This window comes from Hirundo rustica, chromosome 4, assembly GCF_015227805.2.
Source record: "Hirundo rustica isolate bHirRus1 chromosome 4, bHirRus1.pri.v3, whole genome shotgun sequence".
NCBI lineage: Eukaryota > Metazoa > Chordata > Aves > Passeriformes > Hirundinidae > Hirundo > Hirundo rustica.
Genome location: NC_053453.1, coordinates 59,280,285 through 59,306,436, shown reverse-complemented (window position 1 = coordinate 59,306,436; position 26,152 = coordinate 59,280,285). Strand labels below are relative to the sequence as shown.

Sequence of the window (26,152 nt, the reverse complement as noted above, 5' to 3'; positions counted from 1 at the left end):
ACTTCCCTGTTGTCTCCTATCTAGTGCATGATTATTGACAACCATGTCCCAACAGATTTTCCTACAGCAACCCTTAATTAAACATTCCATGAAGCTCTTTCTGCAAGATTTTCTTTTACTTTAAACAGAATATCCCAGAAATGTTTGTATTAAAATCTGGCACAGAATAGACATTTCTGTATGGCATGAACAGGCTGCACCATCCACCTTTCCCTGCCTTGCTGGTATGTTATTTCCTCGGCAGCACTACAAATTTGGTGCCAATTTAACAGAAACAAATCAGTCTTGAAGTATGATTTATATGGAATTTCTCTCAATTACACAACATATGTGAGTTAATTTGATTTAAAATGGGAAGAGCAAGGACACTGATAGCCAGGCTGACAGTTTCTAAGGGTTAAGCTTAAGCTAAAGAAATGCAAAGCAGAGAACAGGGGAACCTAGACAAGTGCAGAAATTCCCCATCGATGCCATTGTAACACATGATATAAATAAATTCGTGCTGAAACTAATCTCATCTGAAAAAAAAGAAAACTGGCATGAATATTCACCTGAGAGATGCATATTCCAGAGGATTTTCATCCAACAAGATTACATGGAAACCAGCATGAATATTCATCTGGAAGGAGTGCGTTCCAAAAGATTTGTCAGGAGCTGCAATAAAGAGAGAAACATGTCCCAACACGTAAGAGAGAGCAAGACCAGCAGAAGAAGAAGAGGACTCCCGAAAAGCCTGGGAGCCTATAAAAAGGACTCTGTGATAGCAGCATTTTGTGAAACATGGTGGAGTAGTGCCAGAGAGCCCCTCCCTGTCTCACCCCGCACCGGTCACCTGGCACAGTGCCGAACTGATTTTTGCTCGTGGCTTTTTATGATTGTATTTCTACTATGGAATAAATTCTTTATATTAATCAAATTGGCTATCCATTTATAACACCATCCTCAGAGAAACAGTAAAGTTGAAAACCATGTTTCTTTCCTTCATATGTGCTGCCAGTATTGGTCCACCCATACTGCTTGGTCAGCCAACAGAATTTGCCAGCCATTTCCCTGCAGTCACCTGGAAACTCTAGGGTGTTCTGTGAAAGTTCAGCTTATGTTATATCTAAATTTAATTAAAGAACAGAACTTTATTTGTGGGAATTTTCATCTTTGACATCTTTGAGAGTTTCCAAGCTAAGCAGAAAGAGCAGAGAAAAAAAATTACTTATTGCAAAGATTTTGATCAAAATAACTCACCTGCAACCAATATCAAGTCCTCAAATTGTTCTTAGACGTAGTTTTCCTGTTGCTCTCCAACTGCATCTCTTAAAAGACCTGCATTATTCCAATTACTATCCACTTCCCTCACATATTTATGCGGTATGCCCTTTAAGTTTTACTTCATTTGAGAGCCTTTGCAGTGTGCCAAATATTCAATTACCTCTAACTTCTGCTTACATAATTCCTAGCAGTAGCTGATATTATTTCCCAAGAGTTGTTTATTTTGCACACAATGTGAGCAGCATTGCCTTGCTTCTGCTTGAGACTTGAAAACCAGACAGCAGATCTACATTTGACTTGCAAGTAGTTTCTTTATTGTTGTCTGTTGTCATCCACAAACACCTGAGTAGCAGGAGCATCTTGTTCAGGTCAAGTTGCCAGCCTCATAAAAAACAAAGAGCGCTTATGGATTGTAACAGGCCTGGAAAAATTAGGAAGTGCCTCAGCACATCTAGACCACAGTTTCCCAGACAAAACTTTGTTTACTGCTCAGTACTGGGAACTTACATCCACCAGCTGGGCCCATGACTCAAGCAACTTCCTTCAGGGAGAAGAGTATTTTGGGGAGCTGCCCCCCTTACCCACTCCTGGTGACAGGCAATTGATGAATGGAATATAACAATGCCTTACTTACCCAAGTACAGGAACAATGAGTTTCAAAGAAGTAGATAACAGAATGTGAAAGTAGACACAGACAGGATGCTAAACATAGCTGGAACCAGTGGATAAACAGATAATGAGGAATAGAGTGGCTTTTGTGCCAAAGCCACATAATGAGAAACAACAGCGCTAAGACAAATTTATGGCAAAATCATCTATAACACTGGGCACCCTTGGTGGTGACCAGAGACCCCTTCAGACAACCCTCTAGGACCATTAAAGTACTTCCAGTAAGAGGCAGATGCATGCAAATCAGCTCTATGAAAAGTGATGTTTATGTATTAGCCAGGAAGTACACTATAATCAATATGTATTATCATGATGGAATAAATACCTTGTTGTAAGGTTTCATCACACATCAGATTATAGGAAATACCTTCCAGTTGTCCAGCGTGCTGCAATAAAAAAATCCTGCTTTCTAATGTGGGAGGATGCATAGAGAGTGCTGAAGGCAATCTCACCCCTGATAAATTGCAACTGTGCCAATTACCTGAGAGTGGGAACAGCCTTGCCCTCACAGCTATGTTTAATAAGGATGGGAGTTACAAAAGAGTGGGTTAGCTGTGTGAGGGGCAGTTTGAGTTTGCTGTCTGTGCTGTGAGGAGGAAGTGTCAAGAGGCTGTGCAAGGGACAGTTAAGAGGGGGATAAACAGGGTTTGGTGGTTGTGTAAGGGATAGGAAGGAGTTAGCCAGTCTAGCAGAGGGAAATGTACAGAGAAGAGGTATGAGAGCTTTTAGATAACAACCAAGCCTTTAGGCTCCAGGCTGATGCTTGGAGCCTTCTTCGGTCTCAGTTGAACCTCCACCATCATCTGGTGACTCCGAGGTGATTTGGGCAGATGACTGCAGACCTAAGAGTAGTAGGACAGTGGGGGCCAGCCTAGCAAAGCAGGCAGACCTAAGAGCCTGAGAACTGAGCCAGGTGGACCAAGAGCATGAACGTCTGATAAACACACCATCCCCAGGTGAGCAGCTGGGAATTTAGGAATGGGGGCTCAGATATTGAAGATATGCAGGTAACATTAGAAGAACAAGAACAGACTCAGATTGAACAAGCTGAAGTGCTTGAAGCCAAATTAGAAGAGACCAACAGATTAGTTTTGGAGCTGGAAGTATGGAAGCAGAAAAATAGGAAACTGAATAACCAGTGCAATAGTGATTGGCAGCATAAGATGAGCAAAAAAGAGGTGAAAACCATGAATGAAAATGATGAATTAATAAAGCTGCAAAAAGAACTGAAGGAAAATGAGGAAAAGTATCAAACTGATAGGAAAAAGTGCCTTGAGGAAAACAGGAGACTCATAAATCAAGTAAAAGAAACTGAGAATCATTGCAACGGGGAAATGAGAAAGTTCCTGGAGGATAGAAAACACCATGCAAAGCAAAAAAAACCTGAAGAAGGAACAAGAAAATTCATCAAAGCAGCAGATATAGAAGAAACTAGAGACAAAGTTGTTCTATTACTCAGTACAATTTGTTTATTTGCTAGTGGAACATGTGTTGTATTTAACATTAATATAACTATATGTGAATATGTCATCATTTCAATTTACCTAAATGTGTTTTTCCAACTTTTTAACTAAAAACAGAGAGAGTTGTGGGAGGATGCATAGAGGTAGTGCTGGAAGCAATCTCACCCCTGATAAATTGCAACTGTGCCAGTTACCTAAGTGTGAGAACAGCCTTGCCCTCACAGCTATGTCCAGTAAGGATGGGAGTTATAAAAGAGTGGGTTAGCTGTCTGTGCTGTGAGGAGGAAGGGTCAAGTGGTCGTGCAAAGGACAGGTAAGGTAGGATGCTATTCAAGAGACAAACAGGGTTAGATGGTTGTGTAAAGGATAGGAAAGAGTTAGCTGGTTCAGCAGAGGAAAGACATAGGAAAGGGTACAGAGAAAAGGTAAGAGAGCTTTTAGATAACAAGGGGCTGATGCTTGGAGCCTTCTTTGGTGTCAGTTGTACCTCCACCATCATTCTAATACTTCAAAACTGTGTTAGAAAGCCTCCTCCCTAGCTGATTTTGGTGTCACACTGCAGCTCCAGCATATTCATCATCACACAGAGGGAAGGAGAAATGTCATCTCCAAGCCTGCACTGCACACCTGTTGGGGGTTAGGTTTGTTCTTTTTTTTTTTTTTTCTGTATAGAATTTTTCCCCGTAAGTTGCTAAGAGGCTATGTGCTGGTGCTTAAATGGTGTTTGACCAACACAAAAGAGCTGGCTGAGAGGGGGAGATCAGAAGAGTTTTGGGGAGGGAAAAGGACAGGGCTGGGGGAGCTGGGGTTTCTGCTTGCTCTGGGTATCAGAGAGGATGGCCAGGCTGCTGCTTGCTGCGGGAGGAGTCCACTGTCAAGAGAAAGTCTGGTCCTAGGAGATCTACCATCATCTGCTCGTGTTCCCAGGAATTCTGAGCTCCTCTGCCTGCCCTGCTGGAGCGGGGCCAGCCCTGCCTGGCTGTCATGGCTTCTTCAGCACTGCTCTTCGTGCTGTTCTGTAGCCCTGCACCCCTCCCCTGCCTGCTGGGGATATCCTGCCATTCCAGCCACCAGCCCAAGAGTTTCCACTGTTCCAGCTTGGTGCTCTCAGAGTCCCAAGAGATCAGACTGCCCTGGGCTCTGTGAAACAAAGCCCCTCGAGGTTCCTGGTTCTGTTTATTATTAATGCTGTTGTTGTTGTTTGTTTGCCTTGTTATACTTACTACTAAAGAACTGTTATTCCTTTCCCCATAGCTCTGCCTGAAAAGCCCCTTTAATTTTCTAAATTATAATAACTTGGAGGGAGGGGATTGGAATTCCCCACTCCTAGAGAGGCCCTGCCCCTCCCTAGCAGATACCTGTCATTCAAACCAACACAACAGCATAAATTTTCTATAGTTTATAGATATTCATATTCCCATGATAGCCCTTCTCACGCCTGTCCCATTTACACAATTTTGTTTTGAATTTGTTCTCTTTTTACATTACAGTCAAAATCATTATTATTTTCAGTTGTAAAGCCCTATTTCCTACTACCCCTCCTCCCTCATTAGAATTCATATGGTTTATGAGTGGTTGTAGAGATCAACTCCCAACAGAGAGGTCCAAAGTAAATCTAAACATTTGCAATTCAGACCATCACTAAAATAATTATAGTTGTCATCTTACCACCGTTTCAGAGACAGCATCATTGAATAGACACAAAATAATCCATGGGCTTATGAATTGGTGGGGGCTCATGGAAATGAAGTTAATTACTCATTCCTACCAGGACAAAGCAATTGAGCACTTCTAGCTTTTTTTTGCAAATTAATCTAACATAAGTGCTTAGGGGAGACAGAACATTTTAAGCAAGGGCTACAACATGAGCAATTCAGACACTGGCAAAATAAAAGGAAACACGAACAGCTGGAAAATGTCTGTTAAGAAGATGCACAAGGTGGATAAATGTTGGTTGCACCATTATAAGGAGATTATGCAAAACACAGCATGTGTATTGGGGTGAGCAGAAAGGAGTTCAAGTGAAGCCCATCTCCCAACTAACAACAGGAGAATGAGTGAAAAGAAACAAGACAAAAACACTGCTCCAAGAAACTCAGCTTTACCTCCCCTAAAACACTTCACCACAGTGACACCACTGGCTGCTTTAGGCCAGTCGATCAGCTTCTGCCCAAGCAAAGCCTTCTCTCATGAGCCTTGCCCAAGATCCATCTCAATGCCACATTTTTCTGTGCTGCTGGGCTTCTCCAGACCAGCTTCAGCTCTTTGGCTTCCTGAACTATTGTTGGCCTAACTTGTGCACACCTGAACTCTTAACGCTAAACAATCCATGGTTAAGTAACACATTAGGTTACTTTGTCTCTTTAGGTTAGGCCATTTCTGGGGTTGTTGGAGGCAAAACCTGATTTTTTGCTTCACCCGCTACAGAATTGACTGAACCCCAGCACTGCTTACAGTCTCCTACACAAATACCACCTCAGCTCCCGCTGTGAAATGAGGACTGTTCAAACTACCTTCCTGTTACCTGCCCATTTTCTGTGATTTGAGCCCACCATCGCTGAGGGCATTTCCAGTCACCCTTTGAAGGAACAAAAGCAGGATACAAGGTCTGCTCTCCTACTACTATGCAGCAAGTCCAGTTTGAAGTGGCAGAGACCACTGATCAGACACAAGAACACATGGCTAAGAACATGAGACATTTTCCTAAGAAAAATACTATGCTTGTTAGCGTGGAAAGAGCATCTTAGAATTCAGAGAGGTTAATGAACCAGAAAGCATAGCAGTTAGTGACTGCTAGGCAAACAAACCTTCTGGCATCAGAGATAAGGTACATGCTATACCCTTGAACAGTGTGTTCCTTGGTGCTTACCAGTTTCACTGCTCTTAGTCATCTTCCTGCTTAGAGACCAGCACAAGACATTCTTTTAACTTCCTGTTCCTTTCACATGCACATGTTACAGTTGTAACCCATTCAGAGTAATTGCAACACTACAAATCTCAGTTGGGAAACCAAACCAATAAACCTCTATGTGTGTTTAGCTTCTCTAAGTTAATGTAAGATGGAATATCTTTCAAAATCCTCATGAACTGCCATTGTCTCTGGTAGGTTGTTCTAGCAGTCTAATGCTATCTCTGGATAATTGTATAGTCTGAACATTGCAACAATTAAAAAGCAGGTACTTCTGGAAAGGACATTTTCAGATTACCTTTCATTCTTCATACCATGTGATCTCTGCAATGAACTATCCATGGAAGTATCATAAATATTATTTTCAAAATAAAATTATGCAGTGAGACCACTCTTGTTGACCTCAAAGAACATAACATGTTACACTTGCTACATCACTCTGAAGAATTCAGGATGGGTTTGTACAGATAGTCCAAGAAAACCAGAACTTCCGTGAGTAATTAGAAACTCCTTAATACCTGCTAAAAGGCACTATGTGAGAAAAATACTGTAATATATAGATAGTTAACAGTCAAAAAGTATTAAAAAATGGAAGCCATTCAGAAGGTTTCAAACTGAGCATGATAGATGATTAAGATTTAATCTGTGGCATAATAAAAGTCTGCCAGTTGTAAATAAATAATCAATTGAAAATTACTTTGGGGTGTCTTAATGTCCCTTCTTTGCTAGGCTATTTAAGCAGATGTCCTTATCTGTGTATCTTATTCCAAGACAGGAAAAAATTTTACCCTTTACAGTGAGGCATTCCAGGCACCCTGTGTATGTGATGCATTTACTGTGTCTGAGAACTGCAGTCTCCCACACAGGGATGTCTGTATGGATCCCTTATTATGGCTGTCATTCTGAAGCTCTGCAGCTGAGCTGGGCTGGCTAAAGCTTTCAAGACCCCACACAATACATGGGTACAAAATAATGGAAAATTAAATCCTCACTGAGTGCATCCCATCAACTCTTGTGCTTGGAGAACCAAGCCATCATTGTGTAAAAAAAAAAAAAAAAAAAAAAAAAAAAAAAAAGCTGTCAAACAAGACTGAGTGGAAACTACAAAATTGTTTTAGTGCTATTTAAACTCTGTCAATGTTTCCTTTTTTTAAAATACAGCTCAGTGACCTCCTGGCTCCTTAAGCAATAAACAGAGCTCTGAATTGCAAATCGAGTAAGATTTACGATTACCTACTTCAACATAGGTCCTTCTGGTGTCAGAACCTGAAGGGAATCAAATACATTTAGGTAAACCTGATACATCACTGTGACAGGAACACTGCCATAATTGAACAAATAGTAGTAAATACAATGCAAAAGCTCTGTGTGTGTGTGTGTGTGTGTTTGTGTGTATAATCTCTAAAAAAAATTAAACCTTGGACAAGAATGCACGCACAATCCATTCATTGACTCTAAATCAAGAATGTCTGTTATGCATAAGTATCTTGAGCAAAGATTGTCAAGATGCCACATCTGCAAAACACTATGTCTATGTTATTAAAAAACTGTATCTTGAAGGATGTCTAGAGAGAAAGGCACTGCCTGTTGGAATATCAGCCAACCACTGAGTCACATAACTTTTGGTCAAGAATTTTATAACAACCATTGGAAATAGCATGACATTTATGTTCCAAAATGAACTAGTTATGTGTGTGCCATTGTTTCACAACCAGGTATGAAGAATCTGTCTTTCTCCATTCTTTAATGCTTTGTTTGCAAGCGTTATCTTGCTATCATTAAAGAAAACTAACTAGGAATGCCTGTATAGGATCAAGTATCCAGTTCTTGAGGCCAGTCCTAAGCAGTAGGCCACCATCCCCCAGCCAACTTCCCCCCCTGTTTTATTATTGAGCATGATGCCATATGGTGTGGAATATCCCCTAGGTCAGTTGGGATCAGCTGTCCTAGCTGTGTCCCCTCCCAGCTCCTTGTTTTTTTTATCCAGATGTCAGCACAGGCTGCCAATCAGATCAGATTGTGGTGATATTGCAATATACCTTTACAGCTGTTTAGAGTTTTTAAAATTACTGTTCCAACATGACCTCTGGTACCTTGTTCCTTGCCAGCATAATTCTCAGTCACGTTAATACTGAGCAATAACAAGATTTAGCACCATTGCTAGCAAAATTTAATAGTCCCAAGATCTCCCTTGTTAAGCCCATCTTAAAGAGGCAGTGAACAGTGAGAGCAGCAGTGAGTGGGCTCGTGCTTCTAGATCTGGGGCTTTCTGGGATCATTGTCAAGGGGCCTCTAAGAAGCCTTTGAGAAGCCTGAGGTTGCCTAATGCTGTTGGGAATAGACAGGAGGCGTTGACTTCTAGCAAGGCTAGCAGGGCTAAGGAGCCCTGTCCGTTCTCTTTGGTTAAAGGGGCCCTTGGAGGTTTTGTTCCAGCTGACACTGATTAGGGAGGGTTTGATCCCCACCTCAGCCTGAGGGCTATATAAGAGCTGGGCCTAAAACACCCAGGCTTTTGGGGGCATTTAGCGTAGGAAGGGCTGGAGCCTTATCTCATAGCAGCACATGCTTCCTCAGGAGTGGTAGGGTGTGTGACAAGCTGTTGTCTTCAGCAGCTTTTAGAAAAGCCTATCCTCTAATGCTGTAGGTCTCAACCCAAACAGATTTTTAGAAGGTGGGTGCTGGTGTGGAGCAGAGGGAGAAACACTCCATTTGAAATGTTTCAGTAAACAAAGGAGCTGCAGGAGGATTTTAGTGTGCTATGCATCATCAGGGGTTGTGAAAGAAACTGGATCTTCTCTGAGGCCCTACAGCTTCAAGAAACCACAGAGTGATGCACTAAAGGAGGGGCAAGCAGAGTTTGTCTGTCTGGGATGTAAAAAACTCTCAGGATCGTGAAAGATGGAAGCTGGACATTCCTGCAGCTAGGAAGAATGCTTATGCTCTGCCTGCACATTTGTGAGTACAAAATATGCTCAGTGCTGTGGCTGGAAAAAAGAGGCTGAGAGTCTGCCAAGGGAACTGCCTGAGCCCTACAGGAGCACCAGAAGGAGGCACTGAGGGATGCTCCCTTATTGCTGACTTCTCTGCTGAAGGGACTGGGCCTGTCTGCTGACCTTTGCTGCTTTTCAGGGACTCTGATTTATTGTGGAGAGCCTGCAGAAGCCCCTCTGGCTCTCTGATTATTGATGCCTGCTGCTTTTTCATGTGAGCATCAAATGCTCTCTAATCACTAGAGAGACTTGGATAGCATCAAATATGATACACATAGTTCTGGAGTGGTGGTGAAGAGGAGTAAGAGCCCACCCCCATAGCCTCAGCCCTGCTGGTCAGCTGTGATGAGGTTTTGGTTTCTATGAACATGCTTTGCTCTTTGAGGCCTAAATGTTTCTTGGAAGAGCTGGGCTACACAGGACTAAGATGGGGGGCGCATCTTTGCCAACAGGATGGTGAAGCTGGTAACAGCTTTAAACTAAGAATGTTGAGAAGAGGGGATGACAGTCAAATGGAGATGAATGAGGTTATCAAGCAAATTATGAGGGCTTATGCAAACAGAGGGGACTTTATCATCAACTTGGGTGTCACTCAAGTACATGCATATAAGCATAAGGTTCAGGAAGGATTCCCTTGCTTTCTAAACTTTGAAACTAAATCTTAATAATTATCAAGTAGATTGGTATTACCCATACTATGACCATGGGCAAATATTTTTTCCTCAGGCTCAAGGATTAACCTTGAGGGACCTCCCCACTCAAAGGAGGAATCTCTCCACACACTCCCACAAGTCCTCCTTGCTGGAAGATGGGACTATGCCTTTATAGCACAGAGTGATTGGCTGTCAGTCATATGTTGCTAGGCTAGTCACTGCCATGCCAGCTTTATTTTTTAAATAAGATGTTGTCACTTGTTTGTTTTTCTGCCTCTGTAAACATCTGTCTTTCACATCGTTGTCCATGCCAGTCTTTGTCAGGAAACATCTATTTTTCACATCCCTGTGATGGGTTTAATTTAGGATTGCTGGTTAGGCTGATCTCAGCATCCTTCAATACTAAAACCAGTGTTTTTACTGGCAATGAACTCCATTGAAATGGAGTTCGGGATCTTGGAAGGGGGAAAGAAGACAAAAGCTAGGACTGCTGTCCTGGACTTCAAAAGGCTTCAGCATGTTCAGTGATATGCTTGGGTGAATCTACTTGATATGATCTTGAAAGGAGAACCGGTCCAGAAAGACTGGTTTTGATTGGTTGGAGTTTTCTGTATCTCACAAGGAATTCACTTTCTACAAGCTCAAGAACGGCCCATTCTGTGGTGCAGGAGGACCTGCAAGGGTGGCAGGAGGGTTTGCATGGTTGTGCAAGGAGACTTTGACTGAACTCAAGCATGAAAAGGAAGCATACAAGAGGTGGACATAAGTACAGGTGACTCAGAAAGAACAGGAGCAAGGATGAGTTAGAAAAAAGGGATGTGAAAGGCAATAAGAAGTACTTCTACAATAGAAAATGTGCACCCACCCCTGAATGTGACTGGAACCTGGTCAGAAACAATGCTGCAGTGGGCCATCACAAAAGGTATTGTAAAGGTGGGTGATTTCAAGTAGAACTTAGGCAGAATTTAATGCTAGGTTTTAGTTGCAGAGATGCACATGTTAACATGAGGGATTGTTGAACCTGAGCATACAAGGTGTGCTGCCACTAACAATACAGTCTGTGTGTGCTCTTTGTAAGGGCTTGTTCCCACGGGAATGTGTGAAGGTGTAATGCTTTCAGCAAACCTCAGTGTGTACCCACTAGAACATTCAGTATCGTACAGTAAGAGATGGATGGATTTGTTTTACTTGGAAGAATACTGTAAAGACGTGAGGAACAATGAACAATGAGGCTATTGAACCTCGCCACAGAACTCTGTACAGCAGTGGCTCCACCAGAGAGGAGGTCCTGGTCTGCTGCATTGCATGTTTCCGAGCATTGCAGGAGACGTGTAAGACTAATTTTTAAAAACACCGTTTTCTCTTAAGCATCTTGTGCTTTTTTTTTCCTCTTGAGATCCAACAGAATCAGAACTTCTCACTACAAAGCAAACATAAAAAGATTTAGGTTCTCAATGACTTATTTGCCTTAGTCTTTATAACGCAATTGGGTTGAAAGACATCTTTAAAGGTCATCTAGTGCAACATCAGTGCAATGAGCAGGCACATGTTTAACTAGATCAGGTTTCCATTGAGCTTGAGCAGGTTTCTATCCAGCCCAATACAGACTGGTTAATTATATAGTTAGGTAGATTGGAAACAGCTTCAACTTCTGAGTTCAGAGGATCAGCAGCACAAAGACGAGCTGGAGATCAGTCCCTTGCGTCAATACTAAGTCCATATCACTCAACATCTTCCTTAATGACCTTGACAATGTGACATGGAAAGCGCATGCTCACAAATTTGTAGATGATTCAAAACTGGTAACAGTGATTGATGTTACTGATTGTTCCCAAAACTGGGTGAAAATAAAGAAGAACCCTTAATACCAATGTAATATTAAGAAGCGGCTATCCTTTATTCAGTGCTGGATGTTTGAGTGGATATCTCCTCTCAAATACTGAGCATGCTGAATAAAGAAAAGCTCCTGTTTAAATACTGGATTTTACATGCAAAGTCATTGATTTTCCAGAATAAACATACATATGATAATAATTTCCCTGAAATAATTGACATATTTCCCCACCCCTTTATGCACATATTCTTCTGTCCTGGGGGTCTCTTAGGTGGTCCCTGGTGGTCAACCCCAAAGTGATACCTGACTGCCTGGTGAACTGGTAGAAGTTGGCACATGCGCTGGTTGCTGTCTGTTTCTTCTTGCACAATGAAAATTATGCAGTTCTATAGGCCAGTAGTTTTTGAAGAATAAGCATGGTGTTAGCCCACCAGATGCAGATGATTTTTCATCTGGCACCATCACAGTGGCCCCCTGAATAGGAGCAACAGGCAGATTGGAGAAATCAGCCGATAGGAGCCTAATGAAGCTCAGCCAAGGCAAGTGCTCGTCTGTACCTGGGGAGGAATAACCCCATATACCAGCACAAGCTGAGGCCTCACTCTTTGCAGAGACTCTATGTTTGAGCACCTCCTGAGGCACTCTTTATACCCTGGTGTTGCCCGATCCGAAGAAAACACAAACAACCGAAGTCGTTTATGCGGTGCTTTATTGAGGGCCCGGGAGTCTGTGGACTAGCGTCCAAAGACAAGACCCCATCTTTACTGAAAAATCACAGGGTTTTTATATGTTTCTTTACATGATTTCTTCATCATTACAAATTCTTACTTCACTTTTACCACCTGGTACAATTATCTTTCTGATATTTAGGTTTCTGCCAAAGGTACATTCCCTAGATAAATGGATATACTCCTTATCATAATTAGCTACACTGCTTACATTACAAAATCTGCTATAAAGTTCATCTGCAGGTTACATGCGGCCTACCAAGCCTTAGCATGACTACTACTACTAATGTCAACTACTGTCAACTACTGTCAATTCTTAACATTTGCTACTAACTTAATACAGTTTATTGAATAAGATGAATGTGATGGCAACACTGGTGCTTTATTAGTACAGTTTCTCCACATATTCAGGCTGATGCAGCTGAAGTCCCCCCTGCAGCTGCCTGCAGTCAAACCAATGTAAGAGCAGCATGTGCCTGTTTCTTGGGATAATCCAATGCCAGTTTGAGATACAGCATAGGCGTGTGAAGTTTGGCAGTTCATGAGCTCTTTCACAAGCAGCTCCTGAGGTTAAACAGTTAAAGTCACCAGGCTAGTAGTTATTTAATTACTTTCAGCTGAGAAGATGAGGAACAGTAAACCTACCCTCAGCACAACCATACCCGTATTACTACCCACTTCCAGACTCACTGATGGAGAAAGTGGTGAACTGAATCTCGTGGAAAACAGGAAAATAATTGGTTACTCATCTGCCAGGCCTGTGTGCTGTTTAGGTTTGTCACTCAGGCACACAGAATGTGTCAGTACCACACAGTTTGCTACAGCTTTATCATGTCTCCTGACCCCAGGAAAGGGATCTCCAAGGAAATGCCAATGAAACCAGGAGCTTGTAATTAACACGTGAATTAAAGTATTGACATGACTATAGCTTCACAAAGTAAAGACTTCAATTTCAGTGTAAGAGAATAGCTAACAATGAGAAGGAAATTTAGTAAACAAAACTGGTAAAACAGGAAGACAAGCAGCTGGATGTAATATATACCTATAGCCTTGTACAGGGAAGAAATAAGGAAGACTGACTGGTTTAGCATCAACAATAGGCTAGAATAGCTTGATGGATTGTATACCTAACCACTTTCTTATTGAATATTAACCAAAAAAGGAAAGAAGGAAATGTAGTAAAAATGCTATATAAACCCACTGAAATCTATATGGAACAGCAATGTTTCTAGAGAAGCATTTCAAAGAACATGGGCTCTAATGTTTTCTCTTATCTGGGTTATTAAATGCTTTTTTAACAGGTGAAAATTGTTTTTCTGTTGACCTTTGTTTCAATATTTGGCTCATGATGACTAAATAGCATTGCAAGGATAAATATTTAATTATGTGCATGAGGTATCACAGCCAAACTGATCATATACAAGCAATTTTTCTTTAGGGGGTTTTATAGCTTTCTCCATAATAGTATTATTTGAATCACCCAATTACCTACTAATGGATATTTCTAATTATCCAATTACAAAGTACATTTTGTAGGCCTTGCAGCATCATCATGCATCAGCATCCTTGAGGTTCATTTGTTAATCCAGATGTTTCAGCTGTTGACTTAACAAAGTTATCAGGTGTTACAATTTGCTATGTAATGGTTGGCTTTTGCTATTGTATATTTGCTTTTGCAAATTATTATAAATTGTAACCACTTCTGTAGATATAGTGCAGATTATAATTCCTTTTGTGAACTATGTAACTGAAATTGTGCTTGAAGCAAGGTTATCACAAGCTGTAAGCGTGCTTGCAAAAGATGAATCACAAGGTATGACTGCTCTTGCAAAATGTATAACCAAGCTAGCCAAGGCAGAGAACAAGATAACATAAAAGGAAAATACCAAGTCTAAAGTGGCATCAGAAGACCACCCCAGACTGTGTCCCTGACAGACTCTCGGAGCCTGTGGATGTATGCAATGCTGTGCCAACCCGAGGCAGAGCTGTGGTAAAGAGAAATGTGCGAAGTCATTTGGGGAAGTAATGCAGCTGCAAGAGTACAAAGGACTGCTTGCTAAAGAATTGGCCATGCTTCTGGCTGCAGCACGCACCCAGCACTGTTACTTTTGTTTATTGAACCGTGCCTTATTATCCCTTTTTAAACTCCCCTTAAAATTTTGAGGTGTGGGCTTTGTTTCTCACATCAGGCAGCAGCAGCAGCCTGTGCTTCTCCTAGATATGGATCCTTCTGGTAATTTTGTGAGAACGGGCGTTACCTTCTGTTGGTCAATCACATGTTCTTTTTAGTAGGGTGTTTATATACTCATAACGCTGCTAGCTTCTAAGGACTGTGTGGTCTCCATTTATACCACACCAACTAGGCAGAAATGTAAAAAGGAAAGAAAAAAAAAATCCAAAACAAAGACACAATTAATTGCAGGACGAAAGAGCTAGCAGACGGCAGGCTCTTATCTCTGCAGATGGATAGCGGTAATAGGAAACCCGGTGCTGTGGAATGCCTCCACTGACGGCAGCTAGGAGGGAAAGGGCTCTTGAAACCACCGTGGCCCTTGCCTGAAGGCTCCCAGCCTCCCCTGTACTTCTTCCAAGCTTAGGAGAACACTTTCTGGTATCTATTAAGCTCGGAAATGGGGAGTGAGAGCCCCGGTTTTTTGCTGCGGGGTGTTTCAGCGTTCCAGGCCGCTTCAGGAGGCGCTCCCAGAGCAGCCCCGAGGCGATCGGGCCGGGAGCGGGACTACATTTCCCGTCATCCCGCCGGGCGCCGCCGCCATCTCGGCACCGACCGCCGGGCCGGGCCGGCGTCCCCGCATTCCCCGCTCCCCGCTGTGTTCCTCGGGCCCCGCCGCATTCCCCGCTCCCCGCTGTGTTCCTCGGGCCCCGCCGCATCCCCCGCTCCCCGCCATGAGCTGGGACGGCGCCGGCGAGGAAGTCCGGCTCCTCTTGGACCTGTGAGTGCCGCCCCGACGCCCTCTCCTCTGCCCGCCCTGCGAGGGGGCCGGGCCGGGGGCAGGGAGGGGGCCGGGGCTCGGCAGGCCTTTGGCGGCGGTGGTGGAGCGGGTGCCGTGAGTGCGGGTGCCGGCAGGATTCGGCAGCGTTCAGGAGCTGCAGGAGAGGTGGCAGGGTTTGTCAGAGGTGCCCCTTTGGGAGGAGTTACGGCGCAGGTGACAGGGAGTGACAGAGTTGTGACAGGGAGGTAACAGGATGATCCTTGACAGATCCGGGTGTGGAGGGACGGCGAAGGATCGCTGGCTTCACCTGGCCCCAGAGAATCCACTGAATGGTGTTTTGCTCTGGGTTTTTCTCCACGTTCGTCACAAATTTGGCTAGAAAACAAATTTTCTAACACATTTTGAAGTATTAGAAAGTAGGCATTCTTTACGGCATAGCTGGACACATCTGGAGGATTTTTTTCTCTAAGCTGGTATATCGTGACACTTTACAAGATGTTTATTCCATAGTGCTCATAAATATTCTTTAAAGCATACTCCCTGGCTAATAGGTAAATATCACTTTCCTAGAGCTAATTTGCATGCATCCACGTCTTACTAGAAGTCCTTTTGTGGTCCTAGAGGATCATCTGAAGGGGTCTCTGGTGGTCACCAAGTGACCCCAGTGTTGCAAAGGGTGATTTTTCCTTGAACTTAGTGCATGCACTGTTGCTTCTTGTTACATAACTTCAGCACAAAAGCCACTATATTCCTCATTATCTGTGTTTAAAATGACAATAGAATATTGGCTTTCACATTTATTAGCTTTTGCATGTTGTTATTGATTGTAAGTATTCAGATATGGCACAATTTATAACTCCTTTTAGCTGCTTCTTAATATAATCTATCATTTTAAGTAAGCACCATATAAAATAGTGGTGTGATGGATGTATTATATTGTAGGCCTTAGCAAAACATAAAATGTCAGAATGGTTCTATGTAACTAAGAGAACATGTAAAGCAGTTATGTTGTTTTCCCACATCTGCTAACTGACCTCTCTAAGACATAACAGTGACACAAACCAGAGCACCAGAGAAGAATTAGGGAAGAACTTAGCTCCTCCTTATCAGGGAAGTGTGAAACAACAGGATAAAACCACAAGAAAAAAAAAAAAAATATTGGCCTGATCTGCAGGGTGTCATGCAGATAAGTCAGAATATAAAGCCAAACCAAAAAGGAGTTCCTGCAACATCAGAAGCTCCCAAGAATGTCTGAATAATGTCTGAAACTTAGGAAATGTTACGGTAAAGTAACAGTATATAGATAACACTACCTTAATTTACTGGTGTGTTCATTCTTTGGCCAATAGGCAAGAATGCCCTAGTGCTGGACATTGTCCCTTTTTATCCCCTTATTAAACTTTTAAGATTATTCTAAAGCATGAACTTTGTTTTTCACATGTTTATCCACTGATACATTTTGTATCTTCTGTGTCTACTTTTTTATTCTTTTATCTAATTTGCTAGTTATTCTTTAAGCTCTATCTCGCAGCTCCCTGCAAGGGGAACTGAAAATTTCTATTCTCTGCATTATTTGTCAGTGTCAAATTCCTTTTGTGTTCCGGAGGAAGTTAGAAACAGCACAGGAATAAAATATTTCATTTGAAAGATAAAAGAAAAATAGGTAGCAAAGAGTACAGATGAATTGCTATTTGTACCTTAAAGCACTGAAGATAAGATTATAGTTGCCATGGTGTAGCTAATAAGTGTTTTATAGTTTCCTATAAAATACCGTGAAAACCTTCATAATTTAAATTATTAATTGTGTAAATTGCAGATCAGTATTGTACTATGAGAATATCAATCAGCTTCTTGAAAAGAACGTGATTGATCTTAATAACCATTCAAGCTAAATTTAATATGCCATGGTAAGAGACAGTTGACATAGCTCACATTGATTTCCATCTATCCGTGCTGGGTTTGGAGTATTTTCTGCAAATTTGAACTAAGTAATTGGGTTAGATTTAGAGGCCCCTTTTGCACCTGCATTAGTGAGACAAAGCCCTGCTTTCTGCTCACCATGTTGCACAGATCCTGCCTGTGAGCAGGTTCACGTTTGTTGTCTTCAGAGATGATAATAAATGGTGTGTGTATTATTTTGATAAGATTTTTTTTTAAGAGGTAAACAACTATTCTTAATTTCTGCAGTCAAGCAGAGGAATGTTGTGTATAGATAAGCTGTTTAATCTCAAAGAATGTGGATGGTGTAACCTAGATGTACTGAGACAAAGCTTGGTACAGGCTTCTCTGTTGGTCAGTCAGCCAAGTTCATCCAGCAACTGAGGTTCCATGAAGGCATGGAATTCTTGCACATCTCTGCAGGAATGAGTTAAAGGTGATCCTGGTGTGTGCTTCCATATGTTAGGGTCTCTGCAGTCAAGGCCTGGATTTAACTGCGCAAATGCTGCCTAAAATGTCTCCTCCATACAGTGTCCTCTGCAGTGACTTGCTAGAGGTGCTCTTCCTACACTGTATGAACTTCAGTGGTTTGGTTTTTGGTTTTTTTTTTTAATGTGCTTCCATGCTGGAAGTCTTGCTTCTTTCCTGCCTTAAGTCTGTGCTACCCTTCAGAGTATAAAACACTACTATTTTGACCTCTTTTAAGATTTTATTTGGTGTGAGTTGAATTTCCTGCAGTTTGGTGGCATTCTGATGCCAGACAAGATTTTGTTACAAAACCAGTTGCCTGTAGGGAATCCAGAGCTCTGGTTATATGCTAATTTTACTTCGGCATTACGACAGACTGCTGCTGCCCCCTGCACTCAGCCACTTGTCCTGGTTGCTTCTGTGTCTTCAGTATTTTAGTGAAAGGAATCTTCATTCAGGTCAGACGCTGAACAGCTCACACTGCAACTGTGAATTTCAGAGACAGCTTGAGGAAGGCACAGAAAAAAAATGGTTCAGGGGCTGATTTTTGCCTTCAGCTGCTTAGGGAGCAGTTTCACAGAAAGATCAGCTTGACCCCAAAGGGCAACAGCTGAATGAGTAGTAACATGGAACAGCTGAAACTGCTAAGGTCTGAGGATACCATGGCTGGATGCAGAAGATGACAATTTGTGGCTTGATTGTTCTAGTTCTACTATGTAATGCCTCTTTCTGACTGTGCTGTAACTTTCCTTTATTTCAGATGCCTTCAGTGTTTGACAAAGAACCTTTCCAGATACTCTGCAGATATTAAGTCATTGCCACCCAATATAAAGGATAAACTGATAAAATTAATGAGTAGGCAAGGGCAAATAACTGATGCAAATATCAGTGAGGTAAGAATCCATTCAAAACTATACTGTCTCTTTCAGGAGGGGGAAGTAGCCTCTTGTACACCAGTCTGTTCCTGAGTGTAGTGTGTTTTGAGATGCTCATGCATGATTTATTGTATATATATTATATAAAGAATTTCAGCAGCTTGGCAGAATTCTGTTGGTAGAATTCTATTGACATTAAGCACACAATCTCTATATCATTTATTTAAATTTTGGTTCCTTGAAATATAAGGATGACAGAGCTAGAAATGGATAGTTCAAACGTTCTTCCATCCCCTTTGCACACTGATGTGTGTCAGTGTTTCAGTATGACACCAGTGAATGACATTTCTTCAGCTGTAAATTCAGGGCCACATGTGTTTTGCTGTCTGTTTACTGTTATCTTGTTCAGCCTCAAAGGGAGGCGTGAGAATTGAGGGAGGATGAAGTTTGGCCTTGGTGAAACAGAAAATGAATGACTCCCTGTGCATTCCTGCTTTGACAAGTAACTCAAGAGACAAATATTATCAGTTTCTCAGAGCCAGGATAGTGGAGCCAAGACTAGAGGCACTGTGGAAAACCTGCAAACAAAACAATTTAGCTTTAGATCACATGATTTTGTGCTTGCACAAAATAAGTCTTTGAGTAAAAACCAAATTCTTACTGATTTATCTTATTTTGGAAAAATTGACTGGACAAAATCTGGTTTACACTAGCTTTTCAGTAAAGAATAATTTCAAAATATCCTAAGAGATTATGTAATTAAAGCCATGTGATTGTGTGTGTATGAATGCACAAAATCCATTGGGATATTTTTAGTCTGGAAATAAACTAGAGACCTTAATTTGCAGACTTTTCTGCTGTCTCTTTCTAAAGTCTCCTCTGTATTTGTCTTTTTGTCTTCATTCAGCAGTTGATCAGTGCCTTCTCTTGGAGCCTGTTTTCCATGTCACACTGGGAAATTCTGCTCTGGTTCTTTTTTCATGTGTTTTTCCTTTCTCTGTTTCTGCAATTCTGCCCTTAGTTGTCATCATTTTCCTTGGGTGTATTATACCTTAGCTTTCTTTGTTAGCAGTTTCCCATTTGTTTTTATACATATCCTTCATGTCTTTTCTCTGTTTTTCAGGGGTTTTTTTAAGATTTTTGCTTGAAGTTAAATTTCAGTTGAAATTCTGTTAACCTGAACTTATGTGTAAACTCCTGTTTTATGTCTTACCTCCCTATACTTGTCCAAATTTGTGATGCCATGCATTTTTCCCCCTTACTCTGCTTTTTGCTTGGAGCAGCCATCCACATGCATGTTAAACTCCTTATTCTAAATCTCTTTTACCATAAAGTTTTATAAAGTCATTCGGCATGTGTCCACTGAATTTTTAAATGTCTTTTTTTGTGTTCTGCATTCAGACAACCCTCTGTCCATCTAAAAACCTTATATATTTGCCAAACTGCCAGTTCTCCTTGTAATATCTTTTTTGTACCTTGTGTGAATGAACAACAGGAGGAATAGGCCTTTAAAAAATCTGTCAGCTGTGCTGTTATCTTTGCTAGTTTATGGAAATTTGTGTTTCTGTCCCTGGGAGTTAAGGAAGGGAGTGACAAGCTGAAGGGAGTATATAGCTATTGTTACTAAAATCTGAAGCCTTCCACTGCTTTGAGTCTAACTTTCATAAATGTTCCCTTGGGAAAGATTTCACAAAAATTCCAGTCTGGGTCTTGTGGGAGTGCAAGATCCCATTTAATGAGGATTTGGTACTGCTTCATGGTATGATAATGAGAGTGCTTGTTTATGAGCAAAAGAGTGTGTGCGGGTGAGAAAAATACTTTGGGGGAAAATACCTTCCAAAAATCACTCTTATCTGTTATGCAGGTTGAAGTTTTGATCACAGTCAGTGGTTTTTTTTTTTTTTGCACTGCAGATTTCTGCCCCCAAAGTTGCACTAACAAGTGGCAGCTTGAGCAAAGGCCCTTGAGGGCATTGTCCTGGGTACACATGTAGCAAGTGAACCACCAAGACTGTATTCCCATTGTTTGAGTAGCAGTATTAATGTGTTCCTGCTCTATATGCCACAGAAACAGTTCATGCTGTAGGAGCTGAACTGTTGCACAAACAGACCAGATTTTCTTTAGTTTTTAGTTCCTAGGACTGGTAACCCCACCCTTTTTGTAATGTCTAATATTACAAGTATTTTATATAAAAATGCAGATGTTTGATGGCTTAGCAGAGTTTGACTGAAATGGTGGGTTTTCATTACAGGTATTGCACCCTGCTGTGGAGTCTCTGGACCTCCGAGACTGTGATATTTCAGATAATGCATTATTGCAGCTTTATAACTGCAAGCAGCTGAAAAAAATCAACTTAAATTCTTGCAAGGAGAACAGATTTGGAATTACTTCGGAAGGTGTGTTATCTGTGCACAGATAACTGGAATCTTATTTCTGGCTTACTTTTCTTGTTAGATTGGGTAAATATCTAGGGTAAATATTGCTTAAAAAAAATCCCTATGCCACCCCAGTACTAATTAAAAGTCTCTCCAGAGGTGTAAATTTCAGGCCTAGAGCACTAATTATCTTAGGAGATAGTATCAGGTTACTCTCCTGCTAGATTTCTGGTAAAACCGTGCTATGCTCAACATGTTTTCCACTTTATTTTAATTATTCCTTCCTCAAAACTTGTTCCAGAGCCTTTGGACTCAGCATGGTGGTTATGTTAAAGAATGAATAACTCTTTCAAGTGTTGTTTCTTTGGCAGGAGTCATAGCACTGGCCTTGTCCTGTCCTTACCTGCGTGAAGCATCTTTCAAAAGGTGCTGTGATATAACTGACAGTGGAGTTCTGGCTCTTGCACTCAACTGCCAATTCCTACAAATAGTGAACTTGGGCAGCTGCTCAGGCATCATGGATGCATCTCTGCAGGCACTAGGAGAAAACTGCAAATTTCTCCACAGTGTGGACTTCTCATCTACTCAGGTAGCTAAGGAGGCAATTGGCCAATTGACTTTAATTTCTTTCTTTTTTAAGATTGTCACAGTAAAGTTCAAAGGGGGTCGTATTAGCCCTATTCTTGACAAGATTTAGGACCATAGTTTATTTCTAATTTCTGCCTCTTAAGGAAAAGGAAAGGTATATTTTGCTTATTGGTGACTGGAAAAATACACATTTTGGTATTAGAGCATGTATGGTGAACCAAAGATAAACTTTTGTTAGAATCTACCTAGGGGGTTGGATTTTTTTAAGTGTATTTATTTAGTGCAATCATTTTCTTTAAGTTGTAAAGTAACCCAAAATATTCCATTTAAAGTAAGTAGAATCTTGGACAGATTATTGCCTGCTTTCAGTTAGGACAAACAGAGTGGAACAATACAAGCCCCTAGTAGAAGTAAACACTCCATAATTAAATGATAGTTTAAGAGTGATTGTGCTTGTCAGAGTTATGTTACAGAGTCAACACTGAAAGAATGACATTGTAAATGTCAGAAATGACAGGGAAGAGGATTTAACAACAGTATTTAGCATGCAAAGGGAGAGATGAGCTACAAAAGCATTCCTGTAACATATTTCATAATTACAGAGAGATAATGAAGCAAGGGAAATGTTTTTTGCAGTAAGTATAGCGTTCAATTGATGCTGATGGTGAGTAATTATGTTGAATGTGAGTCCAGTACTGAGCATTCACAATGAAATGTCAGTTCTGGAAATCATGTAGGAGGTTCTTATTTTAGATGCTATTCTTTTTTTGATTTTTACTGAAGTAGGGTATCAAAAGGATCTTAATATTTTGTTCAGTACTTTTCATTTATTGCCATTTAACTCTTATTTCTCCAGACTTACTTAGGTGCTTTTTTATTTCCTTGCCTTTCTTTCTTTTTAGAAAATAGTGTTTTCCTGCATGTATTTTTAATGAGTTAAAAGCTTCTTGAGTAACTACATGTTTACACTTTTTTTTTTTTTTTTTTTTTTTTTTTTAAAATTTTCTGCTATGATTACTTTTTTTCTCCAACCCAAATTGGTCTAGGTAGAGCAGAAATGCTTTTTAAACCTATAAATTAGAAGTGCTATGCTCTGGCCATATTTGTGTACCCACTGTTAAATGAGATAAGGAAGCTGCAGAAATAGCAGCTCAGTTGGAAACATCCTTGCAGAAAGGCAGGCTGGATCACACAGCAGGAAAACGAAACAATATTTAATAGAATGAAAAAAAAGAAACCTTGGATATTTTTCTCTGCAAGTTTAGTTGGGAAGAAAATACTTTAGTGTTAAGTGTATTCATTGACTGCAGGGAGTGAATAAATTAATAGGGTTTTTGCACCCAAATAGCTGTGTTTGAAAAAAATGAGCTTTAATCCATTGTGGGGTTTTTTTCCAGGTAACAGATGATGGAGTTGTAGCACTAGTGAGTGGAACGTGTTCGAAGAATTTAAAGGTAACTGACTTAACCCAATAAGAAAGGGATGAACAAAAGAAAATACCTGCACTTTTAAAATATAATTACTATTATCAGCAGCATTACTTCTGAGGGAGGGTTTTTTTGGACTGACTTTCATTTCTGTCCTCTTTCAAGATCCTTGGAGTTTGTAAATTGGAAAGACTTTTCAATAAGACTATTTTTTTTTTTTTACTTTTACCCTGCAATCTCCAAAATATATTTTACCAAATCCCAGTTTCAGTGGATTTGATGGTCTTTTTTTTCTGCATTTCTTCTTATATGTTATATTTATTGATAGGCAAGGCAATTTAGAGGAGGGGTAAAAAAGTTGGTAATAATCTGTTTCTTTATTCTGCTTTTCTTGTTTTCCTAGCATGTACAAGAGGCAGTAGTTGTACAGCTGCAGAGAAATTAAGAGCAGGGTTTAGTCTAATCTTGAAGAAGTTCTTTGATTTCTATTAGGAACCATGTAGATAAATAGAAATACCAGAAACTTCAGCAGAGGCTATTTTGGGAAACACCAGAATTTAGTTTGGGTTCCGTTCTCCTGGACAACCAATTGATTGACACTCTCCTGAGTGTCATAGGCAAAGTGATGGGACTCAAACACCGTGGAATCTCACTGAAGAGTTTTCTCAGATGTCTTGAATGTTATATGTGTGTTGGGAAAACTCAGCTTTATGTTTTTAGTTTAGACTCTTACAGAAAAGCTGTCTTATTTTTCCTTGGGGTATTTTCCTGCTCTATGCAGGACCACATATGAGGTCAATGCTCAGAGGTCATGATTCCTTCTGGTTGGGGATCTCTGAAACTGGTTGGGCAAAGGAAAGCTTTGCCTCTAAAACTCTGGGTGCTCTGACAGGCTGTTGTCATTCCTGTTTTCCTAACAGGAGATCCACATGGAGCGCTGTGTGAATCTGACAGACATCGCTGTGGAAGCCGTCCTTACTTGTTGTCCCAAGATACACATTTTTCTGTTCCATGGATGCCCACTGATAACAGGTATGTCTAACACAAGAAGATAATTGCTTGATCATACCTTCTTGCTTTCTGGAAAACACACTGTACTCCATAAGTAATCCCAAACAAATAATAACTTACTGGATAAAATAATCATCGTACACTGAGATTTTCAAAGCAAGGAGAGAGTTTTGCTTTGAAATGTGGCAGCCTTCAGAGGGGGGATTTTTTTTGTTTTGGAAACTTGGATTTTTTCTTAGTTTTTTTTAACCCCCTTAGCATGCTGATGGAGACCCAAAGACTTCAGAAAAATATTAGCATCTTAAACCCCTACTCTATTCCAAAAGTGTGGAACAGCATCCATTCAAGAAACAGTGGGATGGAGTAGGACAGCCTATGGGTGTTTTAACTTCCATTGTTTGGATTCCTTTACTATGTTGTGTACCTATTTCAAACTCCACCTCTATATTCTGAAAAAATAACAAGAAATTCCTTTGTTCTTTTTCAGATCGTTCCCGAGATGCTCTAGAACAACTCATCATATCGAACAAAATCAAGCAACTAACATGGACTATTTACTGATTATTTATCCTGTACACGTGAGTGTCAAGTTTACAGGTGGGAGAGCTCTTTCAGCAAACAAGCACCTTGGAAAACTAGCTGGTGACTTTTGTGCCACCAGGTTGCATCCCTCCTGCTTCCCACTGGAGGTCTCTGTTGCCATTCCGGTCCTTGCCTGTGAGCCTTCCCCACTGGCTCTCCGTGGAGCTCTGTCTTTGCATTGATCATCCTTCATTAAGAGGAAAGTTAAACTGTAATTAGTATTAGAGGGCCCTTGCTCAGACGTCCCGAAGTGCTCGATTTGGCTGCTACTTAGTACCCTCTAGCAAAGTAGCTACATACACAAACCCAGTTTAGGTAATTCTGTGTTCTGAGTTTCTATTCTGGGGTGGTACTTGCAATTAAAAGTACAGAGCCCAAATGTAACATTGACACACAGAAGTCTCTGTAAAGTTGGGAGTTTAGTCTAACAAGTATCAGTAAACAGAACTGGTGAATGGAGGTGGCTTTAACTGCAATACAAATGTACTTTCAGTAGTAACTAAGAATCTCCTTCACCACCTACTTCTGATAGGTCTGGAATAAAAAAACAGGTACCTTTCTTCTGATGTTACTGATGCTGCAGATTTCTGTTCTTACTTACCATCAAATACTTGCTGGATTTTTACACCTCCAAAAGTACAGCCTGTGAATGTGTAAACATAAACTCGCTTTGGAATTGTTGTGGTGACTTCACAAATTTCAGAGTAGTAGCTGTGATCAAGAAAAGGATTTTGTATATGGGCAAATATTTCATTTGCTCTGGCTTTTGCCTGTGTTTCTACATGAAAATTCTTTTAGGGAACAAAACACTGGTACTCATAAGCATATCTGTGAGTGAAATAGGACCAAATGTAGTGTCTGAGCACATAAATTGCAGGATGGTAGAGTATGTGTTCTGCTGTATGCAGTTCATTATACATCCAGTGGCCCCAAAAGTTGAAAATATCAATAAATTTATTGTTCAGTTATAGTTATATATAAAAAAAATTGAATTGTAGATTGAGTTTATTACATTATGGAGCTGTGTTCTCATCACAATTATAAGTCATGTTGCTTGGCTTTCTTCAACCAGCATAACCTCTAGTGAGAATTCTATGATTTCTGAATTAAGCTCCTTAATGCCAGCCATTTTAGCTTTATAAGGGCACGGAGCACAATGGGTTCATCCTCTGGATCTGGAAGTAGAAGGGTTTAGCTACGGTGGTGTAACATGGATTTGATGACATCTGGATGTCTAAAGAGTTTAGGCAACCATAAGGAATATATTTACTTCATCATTTAACTCTTGTCATCGCCGCACCTAAGTGTTGCAGAAATAAATCAGTTTTATATTAATCTATTTAGAGTTCAGGTCTAATTGCGTGGAATGTATTTTTTGTTGCCAATATTAAAGGATATTATGATGTCTGACAATAATCTTTGTTCTTCT

The 26,152-nt window shown here is 40.7% G+C and overlaps 1 protein-coding gene across 7 annotated transcripts; it reads left to right on the top strand.

Moving 5' to 3' along the window:
• The first annotated feature begins 9,030 nt into the window (after positions 1 to 9,030).
• AMN1 (antagonist of mitotic exit network 1 homolog) lies at positions 9,031 to 26,062 on the top strand. Of its 7 annotated transcripts, none has more exons than XM_058420443.1 (8): positions 15,299 to 15,359; positions 15,398 to 15,459; positions 18,626 to 18,758; positions 20,992 to 21,136; positions 21,487 to 21,704; positions 23,101 to 23,157; positions 24,051 to 24,162; positions 24,629 to 26,062. In XM_058420443.1, the coding sequence occupies exons 2-8, from the start codon at positions 15,413 to 15,415 to the stop codon at positions 24,700 to 24,702; spliced, it is 786 nt and encodes a 261-aa protein (XP_058276426.1). In that variant the 5' UTR covers positions 15,299 to 15,359; positions 15,398 to 15,412; the 3' UTR covers positions 24,703 to 26,062. The 7 variants fall into 7 exon arrangements, with proteins under 7 accessions (XP_039919287.1, XP_058276426.1, XP_039919284.1 ...); XM_058420444.1 differs by lacking the exon at positions 15,299 to 15,359 and adding an exon at positions 17,276 to 17,366 and having other exon boundaries at positions 15,376 to 15,459; XM_040063352.2 differs by lacking the exon at positions 15,299 to 15,359 and adding an exon at positions 15,727 to 16,010 and having other exon boundaries at positions 15,376 to 15,459.
• The last annotated feature ends 90 nt before the right edge of the window (positions 26,063 to 26,152 follow it).

What these genes read in the sequence shown, in the direction of transcription:
- AMN1 (XM_058420443.1), top strand. Translation starts at nt 15,413, where the DNA reads ATGAGCTGGGACGGCGCCGGCGAGGAAGTCCGGCTCCTCTTGGACCT. An exon ending in GTCCGGCTCCTCTTGGACCT is followed by an intron (nt 15,460 to 18,625) that starts GTGAGTGCCGCC and finishes CCTTTATTTCAG; the next exon opens with ATGCCTTCAGTGTTTGACAA. An exon ending in TGGACTTCTCATCTACTCAG is followed by an intron (nt 21,705 to 23,100) that starts GTAGCTAAGGAG and finishes GTTTTTTTCCAG; the next exon opens with GTAACAGATGATGGAGTTGT.